Genomic DNA, 14,464 nt, shown 5'->3' with positions numbered 1-14,464 from the left:
GCAGGATGTCGCAGTTGACGCTACGTAACAAGGCCGTTCATTTCTGTCTCTAGACTCTGTAGTGTCGTCAGGTGGGATTAGGGTAGCAGCACATCAGGTTGGGGGGGGGTGTCAGCTTGTCTGCCAGTCAAACAGGAGGCTGGATTTACACATCCCCAACACCAGCGCTAATCCTCACAAGAATATGGGTTTGGGCTTCCAATTAGGAGTAATTTGAGGAATGTTTCCTGCGTTCTGTAAGAGAAATCACACGTCTGTGATTGAATCACCGCTCGAAATGGTAAACATTTTCAAATGAATATTTATGAAACTTTTAAACTATTAAACGTAAACAGCATTCCGGCGACGGGCGACTTTCCACTGCCAAAGTGCGCGCTGCTTCTGCAGACGCATTCCTCCAAGGAGATCCGTCAGCTGTATAAACCTGTAAATCTGAGGGTGAACTCAGAGACGGGAGGAAAGCGAAGGAGTGAATGAAGGTGGAGAACTGAGACGAAACCAAAAATAAAAGAATACGTGATTTTAGTGTCAAATAAGTTTCAACGTTAAACAACATAACTCTTTTGATGATGCCTGACTTCTGTGGGATGGAAATGAAACCGACACCCTGTTGTCTTTTATCTGTCTTTGCTGAATAATCCTCAGTGTGTTTCTCCTGTATGCTATTAAAAAAAATTAAATCAACATGCCTACTGATAAAGTACATGTCCATACATACACTGCCAAAAAGGTCACCCTGGAGTCATTTCATAAACATCTGCCTTGTCCCGGCTGAATCTAGCAAAGATTAAAGGCCAGGGGGTTTCATCAGCTGTGACATGTGAAGAAAGGGAATAAATACATATTGAAGTAATAACAGAGGAGATGAAATCAGCCTCCACGGGTGGATAAATCACTGCCTTAACCGATTTAATGCTTCACATTATAATCCGCATCAGCCTGTACCCATTCACAATGCAGCTATATGCTACCTCTTAATCTCCCTCCGGATTCCCACAAGACTAACCAGAGTAGAGAAAATCTAGATTCTAAGGTTTAATTCCCTGCGCGATTACACACTGTTGTTTACTCTCACTTACCGTGGTGGCACTAGACGCCTAACTTGTGGGTGCTTTAGAGGTGAGCTTCCCTTTACATTTGCCTCTAAGTGCTACACGTCTTTGGTATTTCCCATGCTAAGCTTTATGACGTCTATCTGTGACATAAGACGACAGTTGTGGTGACGTTAATGCAGTTTTAAAGTGGTATTAGTGTGATTCAAGCGGAGCGGGAAGACTTTCAGTGTGGGAGACTTTTAGTGCGGGAAAGCAACCACTCAAAAAGGCGAGAATGGCGGCGCTGGAAACGTGACAAAGGCAGCTGCTACTTTGCCTTGTATCAACAGTCATCCATCAACATTAGTATTGTTATTCGCATTCAGACACCTTATTCATTACGCTAAAGCAGGAGACAAAAACTAGGGATAGTTAATAGCGCTAGGTGGCCTTTAGATACTGTCATGCTACTTAAGGGGGATTTATTGCCAAACAAGTATACTTTAAAAATCTTTAGTTGGCCTATTGCCAGAGACAGTCCCCAGCGCCGGGGAGTCTGGACGCACTCTCAGGGCGGATCCGAATGGCAGCAGGCGAGGCAAATTTAATAAAAAAGAGTTTGAAAAGTTGCATAAATGATTATTAGTTTTTAAGAGTATCTGGAAGGCAGGACACTGAAGAGGAAACAGGTGATTTGGGAGCGAGAGTGAAGGATTAGAGGACACGACAGTAAAATGAAGGACAGAGACGAAGAAGAGGCCAACCAGAATTTCACATGAGAGATGTGGATAATCAAAGACGGGTATAAAGAGAATCAACTTTAGTGTGAGTCACTGCGGGGGAATCACGGACAAGCAAAAAAGAAAAAGAGCAGAGGGGCCTATAAAAGAAGCACCAAGTTCAGGGAAATAAACAAAAGAATCCAGACATAAATAAACGATACGTGCCGCAGCTCAGGGAGCGAAACAGCAAATATCAGCAATATACAAGGGTGTTAAGGCGCCGGTGCAGCCACAGCGTGCAAGACAACTGATGTTTGAGACTACCTCAGTACTTAGTACTACACAATTTGTACTTTGCAATAAAATGAGACAGCTGGGCCTTTCAGCACACCGGTTAATATCGGAGAGCCATCCGATCGATTCGGAAGGTCTCCATGAAATGTCAACGACCGACAGGCCCAAATATTCTCTGATCCCGCAGTGATGGAGGACGCATCCTTCTCAAGGTGGCAGTGACCCGTAAAAGCCCAAAAAGAAGAGGCGGAAAAATTTGTGCTGTGATGTGAGGCGTCACTGCAGAAGAGGTCGAGCGTTACTTTTATTCTTCAACTTTCAAAAGAGTTCAGCCGTTTTGAACTCCGGGAAAATGGGGTCCAGCCGTTTTCTGATATGAGGAACGCAGCAGGAGATTGTTTGGGTCAGACGCGTTCACAACCACAGGGAAATGTTCAGAACTTTCAGGTAAAGGTGTCACCTGGGAAGAGAATGCAGGAAAGCAGGACATGACATGAACATTTTTGTTTATAGCACATCAACACCAGCGTCGGGCCCTTTTTGTCAAAAGCTTTCGAAAACGCATTATCTTTCCAAGTTGACATCTTCATCTACTTCCTCTGCAAGTATGGCACCTCTTCTTAATCCTGCGCTTTCCAGAAAATGTCCCTAGCAACTAACTTGGACATTTAAGTTCTCGCTGCATGCCTGAAATCAGCTTTGCACGTGCATATATTTAAAATGTGCAACCAAAAGGTCCACATCCACACATGCTGCAGAGACAGGCGTCAGACGTCACTGTGACCTTTCAGGCGTATCAGACACTTATCTTTTGGCCCAGGGTTCAGCTTCCTGACATCGACAAGGGTCACATGGTCGGAGTGTGTGTCTTAGTCCCTGTGAGCCCTCGGGCCAGCCGGGTCCTTGCCTCCTGAGGGCAGTAAGCTGATTACAATCATACAGTCAGGGAGTTAAAAGACTGTATCAATGCCTCTTGTGACCTCGTCTGACTAGACACACAGATGGACAGTTCTGCTTGAGAGGACATTTAGGGACGTGTTTGACTGACACTAATTTCATGAATGGCTTGGATGGAGGCTGAATGACAAAGGAAACCTGGGGATGAATAGAATATATAATATTGTGTAAAGCTTTACTTTTTATCATATTTCTCACATGAGCTGCAATGCGGATTAGAGCGATATGACCTTTAGGTTACAGGAAGGTTTTAGTGGCTGGTCCCTGCTGCCTTAAGGACCAAATCAAATCGTAAACAGATTAGTGTCATGCACCATTTTAACTTGTTATTTGGTTTCTTCTCTTGAGGAAAGAGTTTGCATAAATGAGATTTCAGGTTAATGGTAGTTTCATGAGCTTTCCGAGGTGTAAACTAAAGCATTAAAAGTTTGACTAGCTGGTGATGAAAAGTTATGAGACCAGCATTGTTACAATTCATCATCTAATACCTTCAGTGACACGTTCTCAGGAGAAAAAAAACCTCCCAGAAATATAATCATATCACTGTAGTAAATTGTTAAATATTGTCCCTTTAAATTCAAATGAAAGAAAATCTATTTAAAATGACTTTTTTTAAAGAGAGCTTCCCAGACATATGAAAAATGCAATTTAGGGCACATTAAAGCATAAAAGTTACTGTGGTCAGCAACGAGGGAACTCCTGTGGCTCAGCAGAAGACGCGGGAGGTCCACACACAATAGCAAGAGCAGGAGATATGATCATTTTTTCTGTCACTTCCTGCGGTGCAGGGAGACAGCAAACAGCTGGCAGCGGAGCCCACAGTGACACCAACAGCACATGATGGAAGACAGCGTATGAAAATGGAAGCGGTCCAACAGAGGAGGGGAAATAGGAAAAAAGACAGGAAAAAGGATGAGGAGGAGGATGAGGGGGAGGTGATGAGCAGGAAATTGTCCTTGCTTCCCCTCTCGCCCCGACCCCCGTCATCCTGTGTCCATGAGGCAATGGCTAACAAGTGGGTATCAACCCCGCTTTCAACCTCCCACTGATCTGCTCTATCCGTCTCTTTTCTCTTTTATGTCCTCAGAGGCTCCTTCATAGAGCAGAGGTTTTAATTAATAAGCTGCGAGCCAAGTCCCCGTGCTGCTGCTGACGCTCCTGAGACTCGGATTGACCTGGAGGGCCGAGCCTCAAGAAAAACAGAGACGCCTCAATTCCTCTTTCCTTCACATGAACCCAAACCCAACTTTCCTGCGGCTCTCCTCTTTTCCTGATGGTCTCAAACAGAGGGGAACAGATTAGTGCATTTTGCTGCAATTAAAGTGAAAGGTATTTTACACTAATCATATCACAGCAGCGGCTGCGCTGTGCATGCCTGCTTGGACTCGTTCTGCACACACCGCTGCACATTTGGAGGTTGTTGCAGTGCCGTTGAGAAATATTCAGGCATTTGTGACAACAAATTACCAGAGACACTTCACCAGGGAGCGGAGAACACAGGCAAGAAGCATTTAAGAAGCATGCAATCTGAGGGCATGGGCTGAAATGAGTGAGAACACATGCAACACAGTAGAGCTCCAGCATTTTCCTTACATTTGCATTAGGGGCCGTGGTTGTGGGGGCTGAGGTGCCAGCTGCTCTGCCTCTCACACAGCCTGTATAGAGATGAATTGCTCCCTGGGTGTCAATAAGTCACCATGGCACACCACGGTCACCATGGAAACTACGCAAACAGGATTTCAGAGGAAGCAAGTCAAATGAAGTTGATGACACGCTGATGTTTTTTACTTTCAAGAGCTTATCAGAGGGTTTTTCTTGGGCAGAGACGACTGCCAGGAATCCAAGGAATATCCCTTTTTTTTCTCCATTTGGTTTTCTCCAATCGTAATTTCTCAAGGTGTCTGGATTGTTTGTGCATTTACAGTTTTTAACACACAAAACCACTCACGCTTTCTTTGTGTAATAAAGCAGCAGAGCACCTCTGAGCTGAGCTGTTGCTAAATCACAAATATGATGGATAAAGGGCCAAATGTGAAAACGCTGCAATGCATACCAATGCACTTACAAGTCACTGCTTCCAAGATGGAAGGTCGGGCGGGATCACAACTCAGCTTTCGGCTTCAAGACAGAAATGTGTAGGGGACGGGGAAAACAGAGCGGCGAGACGAGCAGGGCGCAGGAAGTTGAAGTTATAAGAGGAAATGGCTGGATTGTATAGTGGTGGTGATAAAAAAGAAAATGTGAGGGCAGGAAAGCAGCTGCGGTGGGAATAGAGGAAAGGGGTGAAGGATATTGAAAAAGAGATGGCATGGAGAGAGTGAGACAACAGCGTGGCACTGACTGTGTTGTGGCACCCACAGAAAGCTGGCTCAGCAGTACTCGAAGGTTTGCAGATAAAGAGGTGTGTGTGTGTGTGGGTGTGTGTGTGTGTGTGTGTGTGTGTGAGCGAGTGCTGCATATGAGCACGTTTGCTTGTGTGCTGTTATTGAGTGCATAATGTGTGTATCATTGTGTGGATGTGCAGAGATGTGGAAGACTGAGTGTTAACTGTGACTACCCAGTGTGTGTGGGTGTGTGTGTGTTTGTGTGTGTGTGTGTGTGTGTGTGTAGGGGGATCACTGAGGCACGTAATAGAGACCTGGTGTTTGCAGCGTTTAGAACGATGACTCTCCAGCCGCCACTGTCCTCTCTCCATCTGGCCCTATTTTCTGATGCCTTCTGGGACGAGGAAAACAGCGAGCGACAGGGTGAGCAAACCTCACAGGAGGCAGCGGCGGAGGCAACGAGGAGGAGGAGGACAGGGAGGAGATGAGAGGAGCGGGCGGAGGAAGGAACACATTAGCCTCTTACTCAGAGTGTCACTCACGCTGGCAGCCGCTCACTACTGGTCCACAGCCACTCCCAACCATCAGTGGGATTTATGACTGGCTTTGATTGGTGCTTGGACCCTCGGGCCTTGTGCCAGTTTACTTCCACCGGGTTTTTTGCAGTCCGAACAGGCATGATGTTGGAAAAGAGGAAACTACAGGCAAACGTACACTAATAATCCTCATTTCAAGTAGCGGCGGTTGATATTCTAACGTTAACTATGATCACATGACTAGAGCAAGTATAAGCAGTCGCAGAAAAGCAGTTGTTTTTTGCTGAGCGTAGAAATTTGAGCATTATAAATTGACACTATGCCACTTGCCCTCTATTCTACCAACTCTGTACACGATTACAGACTCGTCAAGAGTAAAAAATCAGGTAGACATCCCGGCCATGTTATGCTAAGGTTGCTTAGACTGTGGCATATCAGTGTTTTGCTCACAGCTTGTCAACAACAGGTTGTACTGTACAAATGATCTGAGGAGAACATGCAGTTTTAGTTTGCACCAGTTTTAGCTTTCAAAACTTGAGGATCTGTGCTTTCCTTGTTTTATTTGGTTGTAAATGAAATGATCTTTTTTACTGCTGGTTTGACAAAACAAGCCATCTGAAGACATCAGCGTGGGGTCTTAAACATTGTGAGCAGCATTTTTCCGACTATTTTCCAACCCTTTTACACACTAGTTGATCAATTGAGAGGGTGGTTGACATATTAATCAATGCCATAAACAATCCTCGTTTCGCAACCGTAGGCGAAATAAGGTGAAATAAGGTCTGTCAGAGAATGTGAGGGTGTGTTCTGGGGATGACAGTGGAATTACTAATGAGACTCCAGCCATCAGGCCTCTCGCACCATCTGGCCACTCATTAGCCGTGGCTTGTATTGGCCATGTCGTTTCTACTGGACTTGTGCTAAAGTGAGTTTTTCTTGTTCCACTGAAGTTCCACTGAATCATGCTTCGCCCGTTGTGCTCGCTGGGCTCCATTACTTTAGCTACATAACAAAGTGTTGTGTTTCCGTGCAGGGGTTTAATGGCGGCTTTAATTTGTGTATCACTATGTGCAAGGCCAAGCGCAATAAGCCCAGAGACAGTCCAGTTACTTTCTGCAGCATTGTCATTCCTCTGCAAAACAGCCGTCGGTTATTTGTTAAAAAAGCAAAGCAAAAAGAAGAGGGTGCATTTGTGTTTTGCAATTAGGCGACACGATGATCAATGAGCATTTTCTTGAATAATTAAAAATGTACAACAGCATGTTTTCAACGGATCAATTTTAATGGTCAGCAGCGGCAATAGCTTTCTGCTGCTTTGTCTCCAGCTACTTCCTCCTCCGCCTCAGTTGAATTATTCCCTTTCAAGCCCGCAGGTGAAACTCAACAGATACAAAGGTTTTAGTTGGACCATTAAAGGGCTGCAGTGTACTAACTTCCCTCCTCTTTACAAATATGACCCTGGGATATCTCTCCTTTAAAACACAAATGAGGTCTCGTCAGCCCTTTTAACGGGCGGAGGTCATCTAGTGCGAGGGCAATTTTCACAGCAATTAAAAATAAAAATAGCATTAGTGTGGTAAACTGTTGATTTGATGTTCTGCTTGTTTAATGTTCGCCACATGCATTTCTAGTCTTGCACACATTGGTCCTTCAACATGATCAGTAGGAATTAAATGCATCGGCAGCATCAGTGTAAACTCACAAACAAATTATATAAACGGGTCAAACACTACGTCAGGAACTGCAAGAAAGATTTTTTTTTGATTTTGCAATAAATTTGATTGTACCATAATCCTGGTGACGTGCATCCCTGCTGTTATGACTGTGATAGTAACATACAACTATAAATTCCAACTGGTGCAGTTTGTTTTCCGTAAGAGGAAACTAGACTTTACGATGAGTATATTTATTGTATATAAGGCAAATCAGTCACTTTACATGAAAATAACAGAGATGGTGGCAGATGGATTAAAACAAAGAGAAGTGTATAAGGTAACAGCAGGTTGTTGCTCTTTGAGGAAATTGGTCCTAGAGTTAATTGTGAAGGAGTTAAATTGAGTTTATTTTTATTCATTTATTTGATTTCATCGATTTTTAGGTCACATATTATATGTTGTATCTTAGATTTTTTTTTCATCTTTAAGCACATTGAGTCAATGCCTTTCATACGAAATGTACTACAGAAAATAAACTTGACCTATCCAGAGAAAAGATAGACGGCGGAGGACAGGGGGTCCGGGGTTAAAGTGTGTCCTGGAGCACCAACACAGACACTATAAGAACTCATGCCCATAATCTAGGGAGGTTCTCTCTTATCTGATTATGATTGCGGGGTAAAGAGGATTTAGGTGCTGCTGCTGCCTGAATGCTAGGCTGTACTGATTAGAGGTCTGCTGGAGGGCTTATGTAACTCAGAGGCAGCAGGAGGGGAGAAGGTGTGCACTACCTAAATGATAAACTACGCTCCTATAATACATCACGATATCTTGCTAAAGGTCAAATAAGATAATGTAGTACAGCAATACTTTTAGTGGAACAATAACTCTGACAGGTTGCAGGTACTATCAGCCGCTCTGCCTCTTGCACAGAGGAGTCGCGACGAGGGAAATGTCTGATTTGAAAGTTAGCGTCTGAATAATGACTGAAGAGCCACAAACAACAAAAGCCTGATTTCACATGTCTGCAGGAGCAGTGAACAGCAGCCGGTGGGAAAGGATTGTTTTTAACGAAATAAGCAAAAATGTAACAACGATCCATTTGCCCAACAAGCTGAGAACATTTCTTCCATAAAATGTCAGTGCCCATTGATTTAACCTCCTGAAGACCGACCACAATTCATGCAGAGATGAAAGGATGATAATGAAGCAAAAGGTAGTGGACCTGCTGCTTGATACTGTACAGGACGTTTGACGTAGTGCTGACTAAAGGCCTCTCTCTCATTTGCTCCATCCCCTGCCTCTCTTCTTCTTTGACTCTCCCTGCACCAGGATGTGTAATCGGCTAAAATATACATTTATACAAAATCATGAACTAAATACAGGCGGGCAGTGGGCGAGAGCAATTTTTTTAAGTTAAAATGATTGTGCAGTAATTTTTTTTATCTAAATCAGCTTATATGAAGCCCAGTCAGCCATAATGATTTGTATTATTGTGAAAGCCTACCACCTACCACCCTTAACCCGTTCAATTCTCCTCAACAACACTACAGACAGCGTACTGCTATTACATTGAAACAGATTACATAAAGACAAAAACGGCCAGCTGTCATAACATTAAATGTGTAATGCCGAAGTGCTGAAAAGTATTAGCATTTGATAGCCACAGGCTTGGCAAGTCGTCACTGAGGAAACTCACTGACAGCTGCAGGTACACAGGTGCTACATCACTTTACAGATATTTTCCCAAGAAGGCAAACAGGAGGACGCCATCACCCATTAGATTAGATTAACCTGTCTGTGCGGTTCCGGTTCCCATGCAGGACTGTGCCTCCTGTGGTGAAGTTACAGCAAAGCAGTGGGTGGAACAACAATGAATCAACAGTGTGCAGCTCATCCAGACAGATGATCATGACAACAATGAGTCATTTTACATTAACACAATATATTCCAATGTTAACCTGACGAAGCCAATAGTCTGAGTAAGACACTGCTATGAAAACAGCATTTTCTGATTATCTTAACCCGAAGAAGGATATATTGTGAATGAGCAATAATCAAGTAGGGACGTGTGGAGACATGTATAACAGTTTTTTTTATATTTCAGGTTGGGGTTTTAAAACTATCGGGATAACTTCGGTTGAAATGGCGCAACGAATATGCTCTGTAACATGTAAACAGTAATATGAACAGAATTTTTTTAGTAACTTGTAAACATCATAATAGAAATTAAAAGTCTTATTCGGAATTAGGTCAATACATATTGGTGTTTGTCTGCTCTGATATCTTGTGATTCTACAGCCTCATCACCATCACCATCATCATCATCATCAGCGTCTGTGGTGGACTGACTCTGGCTGCTTCCAGGCGTGGGAGGACCAAACAGCACCCGCATGCGCCCATGCAGGCCCACTGCTTAGCATTCCCACTAGCTCGACCAGCTTATTAGATAAAGGAGAGAGTAATGGTGCACATCCACATTAAGAGCAAGGCACGGGGATGGACTTGGCCGGTGTAGGGAGGAAGGAGGGAGACAGAAAAGTCCACCTTTTAGAATTGTCTGGCAAGTAGAAACGTCGATCTTTTGAAAATGCCCAGAATCCACAGCCGTTATTTACCCAGACTGACTGAGGGCTGACATCCAGAAAATTGAATAATTTCAGCCTCGCAGTGACCAGTGTATTACAGCTTTAATATTTCATATTACACAGTTATTTTTTCCGAAAAGCTTATCTAGGAGCTCTGCGTGAGCACAAATCAAAATAAAAAAGATGCTGCTCCTGCAAAATATTCTACACATATATTAGAGCCAAGCACTGCAGCCATGCACGGAACAACTCATACCAGTGATATATGATACCAGGGACATCATATGATATAGTTGAAGCTCTCACTAAATCACTGCTGTGGAGTAACACTTGGTGAGGTCCTGATATTTACTGCATACCTCCTGCATAACGTCGCACATCATGCGGACCAAAAAATACAATTCCAGTGATAAATCATAAGCAGGTATTCGCCAAGCTGCGTTCATAAGTTACAAGCTGCAAGATCGGCTGTCGCGGGAATGGTGATATGCATTTGTAATACTTTTACACGTGGAGTTTCAAAAGCCCTTAAAGCAGTCCAGTAATTTGGATATGGCTTCCTTATATGAGCCCATGCTAAGTGTATTGGCTGTACAACTACAACCGTGACTCATTGTAAACAAAGGAGGGTCAGGGCAGCACAAATCCTTCTGGCTCAATATCAAGGATGACACGTTCTGCTGGATTAATATAAATTACAGCTTCTCTGGACATGATGGCCTCTCAGTTCTTGTATAATTTAGTAGCACATTATACCTCCTGGCTGTGAGCTGACACTCAGACAGAATAGAAATGTACCGCCATGCAGAATAAACAGAATAGGAAGGATTATGGTTTTTGTTTATGTGGCTTTGCTCTTCAAACTCTGCCGTGATTCAAATTCCAATAGAAACTTCCCCAAAACACCTTCAGGACCTGTGACAAGACAAGCAGCAGATAGAGCGGGGAACAAAATAACTCTCCTCCTCCTCCTCCTCCTCCTCCTTACCCAACCTAAACGCAGAGAAGCCAATGCATTAGCCCGTGTCCTCTTATGTTTTGACCATTTCATTCATTATTCATCGGTAAAGGTTTGCAAAGATCCAGCTCAGCATCCGGAGGCGTGACTTATTTACATGACTGCACCGCTTACATCACCCTCTCTCTGGGCTTTGCTCTGTCACTACCTTTTCCACCACCTCTCCTCCCTCACTTGTGGGTCGCTCCAAACACCCCTCACCCGACTTTGCACCAAACAAACGATTGTGGAACGTGGCTGGCTCCACAGTCATTTTTCTTTCCCACTCTTCAAAAGCATGATGGTTGTAATTCTGTCTTGATCGACGCCGTTGAAAAGGTCAGTTCTCTCGTGCTTAACCTTTGTTTAAGGCCACAGAGGAACACAAGTGCCATAAAGCAACACATCGGGTGCTAATATTAGATTAAGAGAACAGAAAAGAAAAGGGAGGGAAAGAGAAAGAGACAGAAAATGAGAGAGAATATTTATATGCCATAATCTGTGATTGCATTTGGAGAAAAAAGGCTCAGGTTGCTTTGTATCAAAGTGCTCAGTTGTGTACCAGCCTGGTAATGGCATTTCCTCGGTCAGTAGCTTTAAGGGGTTCTGGCTGCACGGTGCGCGCCCCATAAAAGGCTTCCCCGACCCCGGGGAGCTGCCATCTGACAGTCGAGCGGACTCTGCAGTGTATTTCCAAATGTACTTTCAGCTGTAGTGCGCACACAGGGCCGAGCCATTAGAGTCATGTTAAAGTCCTCCTAGCAGAGCACTCAGCGGAATGTAAACGCAATTTTGAATTAGAGTGGGATTTCCCTTTAAAGGTTCCACAGGCTTTCCCCCGCACGATAGTGAACAGGTCAGCGGTACGGGGATGTGTCTGGAGAGAATGCGGGGCCCGTAACGAGAAGGTAAATCACTTTGAATATCACACAGCTCATCATATGACCTGGCTCCCATCACCTGATTTGCCTTAGATTAGATATTGGCAGCCTCCTTTATACGAGACCCGGCTTCTCAATGGAGGCTGGAAACAATTATTAAGATGAGACGAGACCCCTGTCAATCACAGATCAGCAGTTTGTCCAGGGAAAACAAGCTATTCAGGAATAGCACAGGGAATATAATAGTTGTCCTGTAACTGGATCTATGTATTTGTGTATTTTTTGCTATTTTTAAAAGCATAATACTGAGCTCTTAATTTAGCGCAAGACACCAGGATAAACGTTAAATATATCAGGATTTCTAAAATGTTTAGGCCAGGGAGACATCCTTTGATTCAAAGGGAAAGGGCTCACAACAAGTACACCACAAACAAAAGCATGATCAGGAGCTGCATTTCTTACACAGAAGGGATGCTGTGGCTTTGGTCCCACACACACACACACACACACACACACACACACATACATACACACACACACACACACACACACACACACACTGGACCCTGTTTTTATGATCCTCTGACATGGAATATAATCCCGGCCAGCCCTGGCCGATGATGAGATCAGGATACTGGAGACCCAACGTAAATTACCAGTGATTGGATTTCATCAAGGTTGGCCTTCCTAATTGAGGGACTGAGTCAGCGCAGGGGGTGGAATGCATGGGGGGGGGGGGAGGATTTGAGGGAGATGTCATTGTTTTCGGGGGGGGGGGGGGGGGGGGGGAGGAGGGATGCTTGACATTGCCGCACAGTCATTTCTGCAGGATTCATCACCAAAAATGTGACTGGGGCGGCAGCTCTCGGAAACATGTGGTACGTGGGAAGGGAGAAACACTCATGACTACCCCCCCCCCCCCCTCGCCAGCCTTCAAATCAAAAATGGCCAAAGTAAAAATAGTAAAGAGCTAAAGAGACTGTATTCATCCTGTCGTCTCCGTAAAGACGCCCATCCAATCAACCGATGTGGCACGAGTGGCGACAACTCTCTCTGCCTCCGAGAGATGTGTCGCGTCACAAGTCACCGACTGGTCCGACCGACGCTGACACGCTTCATCTGAGCAGAGAAAGCGACACTCAAAGCTGACTCACCTACCAATTATCTTGTCAAGGCTAATGTAGTGTAAATCTGGCCCCTGTAGTGTTTCCACTCCTGGTGTTTCACCTGCAGAACTTTACATGTGACTTTACCATGTTTGCATCCTTGCCTCCACCCTCACTCCCCGTCCTCTGCTTCTTTTTCTCCGCTACATCCCCAACACTGCACACTTCTCTGCGTTCAATTCCCCATTAACAACTGTCCCTGTTTCCAGTGACGGGAAACAAACAGATTGGACAAGAAGGCTCCTGGTGAGAGAACAACACAGGGCAGGCCTGACACCCAAATCAATGAACTCCTCATGATTAGGGTGGGAGCAGGTCTCGAATAAGTGTGCATGTAATGTGCTGTGATTCAAAGTGTTCATCTCTGCATGTGAACAGGAATCGTGAGATGGGGGCGGTGTGATCACACTTCCACATTCGGTTCCCTACCTTGGCAGCCACCGAGGAGCCGGGCTTCTCCAGGAGATCCCACAGCTTCTTCCTCTTGTCCGGGCAGCAGGTGTTATCAAACTCTCCCTCGCCCTCCCGCTCCCTCATTGTCTCGGCCTCCCGCCGCAGCTCCTCGTTCATCTGCTCCTTCTTCTGGTGGTAGCGGGCCTGGCAGCAGGACTCCAGGTAGATCTCGTCGATCCCCCAGTAGTCCAACTCCTGGCCGAAGGAGAGGGCGCACATCTCCTCCATCATGTGCAACTTGCCCGTGCGGTAAAAGTTCAGAATGGATGTGAATGCCCCCGGGTGCCGGTCGAAGAAGTACTCGTTCTCGTTCAGGCTGTAGTCGTCGCAGACCTCCATCAGGGACTCGTGGGTGTTGCAGTCCCGGAGCTTGCCGAGCCGGGTCCTGGGTAGTCGGTCTAGGGTCCGCCACAAAACCTCGTGGTTGAGACCCCCAACGTTAAGGCGGACTCTGCGCGAGCGGGCTTTGGTGCGGATTATGTCGATGGGCTCTGGGGGCAGCGAGGGACTGTTCCGGACGTTGGTGGGCTTGAGCCCTGCTGGTCCAAGCTTCTCAGCCATGGTGGTGGAGAGGAAAGACTTGACGTGAGGGAGCTGTTACGGTGACACCAAAAAAAAAGTCCAAAATGTTTTTCAATTATGTTGGACCCTCTTTAGGCAAGTCCCTCCATGGCTGAGGAGGGAAAAAAGGATAGTTTGTGACATGACAAAATGAGTGATGACACATGAGTCAATTTCAGTATCAATATGGGGGATACAGTAAATCACACTATAATGCCCGTGCACATTTACAAAATTGAACAATAAATCCACTCCACACTTGTTAACTCATGTTGTCAGTCAGAAATAGCACAGCC

At 45.1% G+C, this 14,464-nt stretch overlaps 1 protein-coding gene across 2 annotated transcripts in view; it reads right to left on the bottom strand.

The window, feature by feature from the left end:
• Positions 1-14,168, bottom strand: part of kcnb2b (potassium voltage-gated channel subfamily B member 2b) — a 79,012-nt gene extending 64,844 nt beyond the window's left edge. For both annotated transcript variants that reach the window (XR_008333194.1, XM_053412695.1), the window contains exon 1: positions 13,584-14,168. Coding sequence is in view for 1 of the 2 variants with exons in the window: in XM_053412695.1 (XP_053268670.1) it covers positions 13,584-14,168 (585 nt within the window). In the remaining variant the exon portion in view is untranslated. The remainder of the gene's footprint in view (positions 1-13,583) is intronic.
• Positions 14,169-14,464: the final 296 nt, after the last annotated feature.

Source organism: Pleuronectes platessa, chromosome 20 (genome assembly GCF_947347685.1).
Source record: "Pleuronectes platessa chromosome 20, fPlePla1.1, whole genome shotgun sequence".
Taxonomy (NCBI): domain Eukaryota; kingdom Metazoa; phylum Chordata; class Actinopteri; order Pleuronectiformes; family Pleuronectidae; genus Pleuronectes; species Pleuronectes platessa.
Note: the sequence above shows the minus strand (reverse complement) of the source record. Positions and strands in the feature narration are given on the sequence as shown.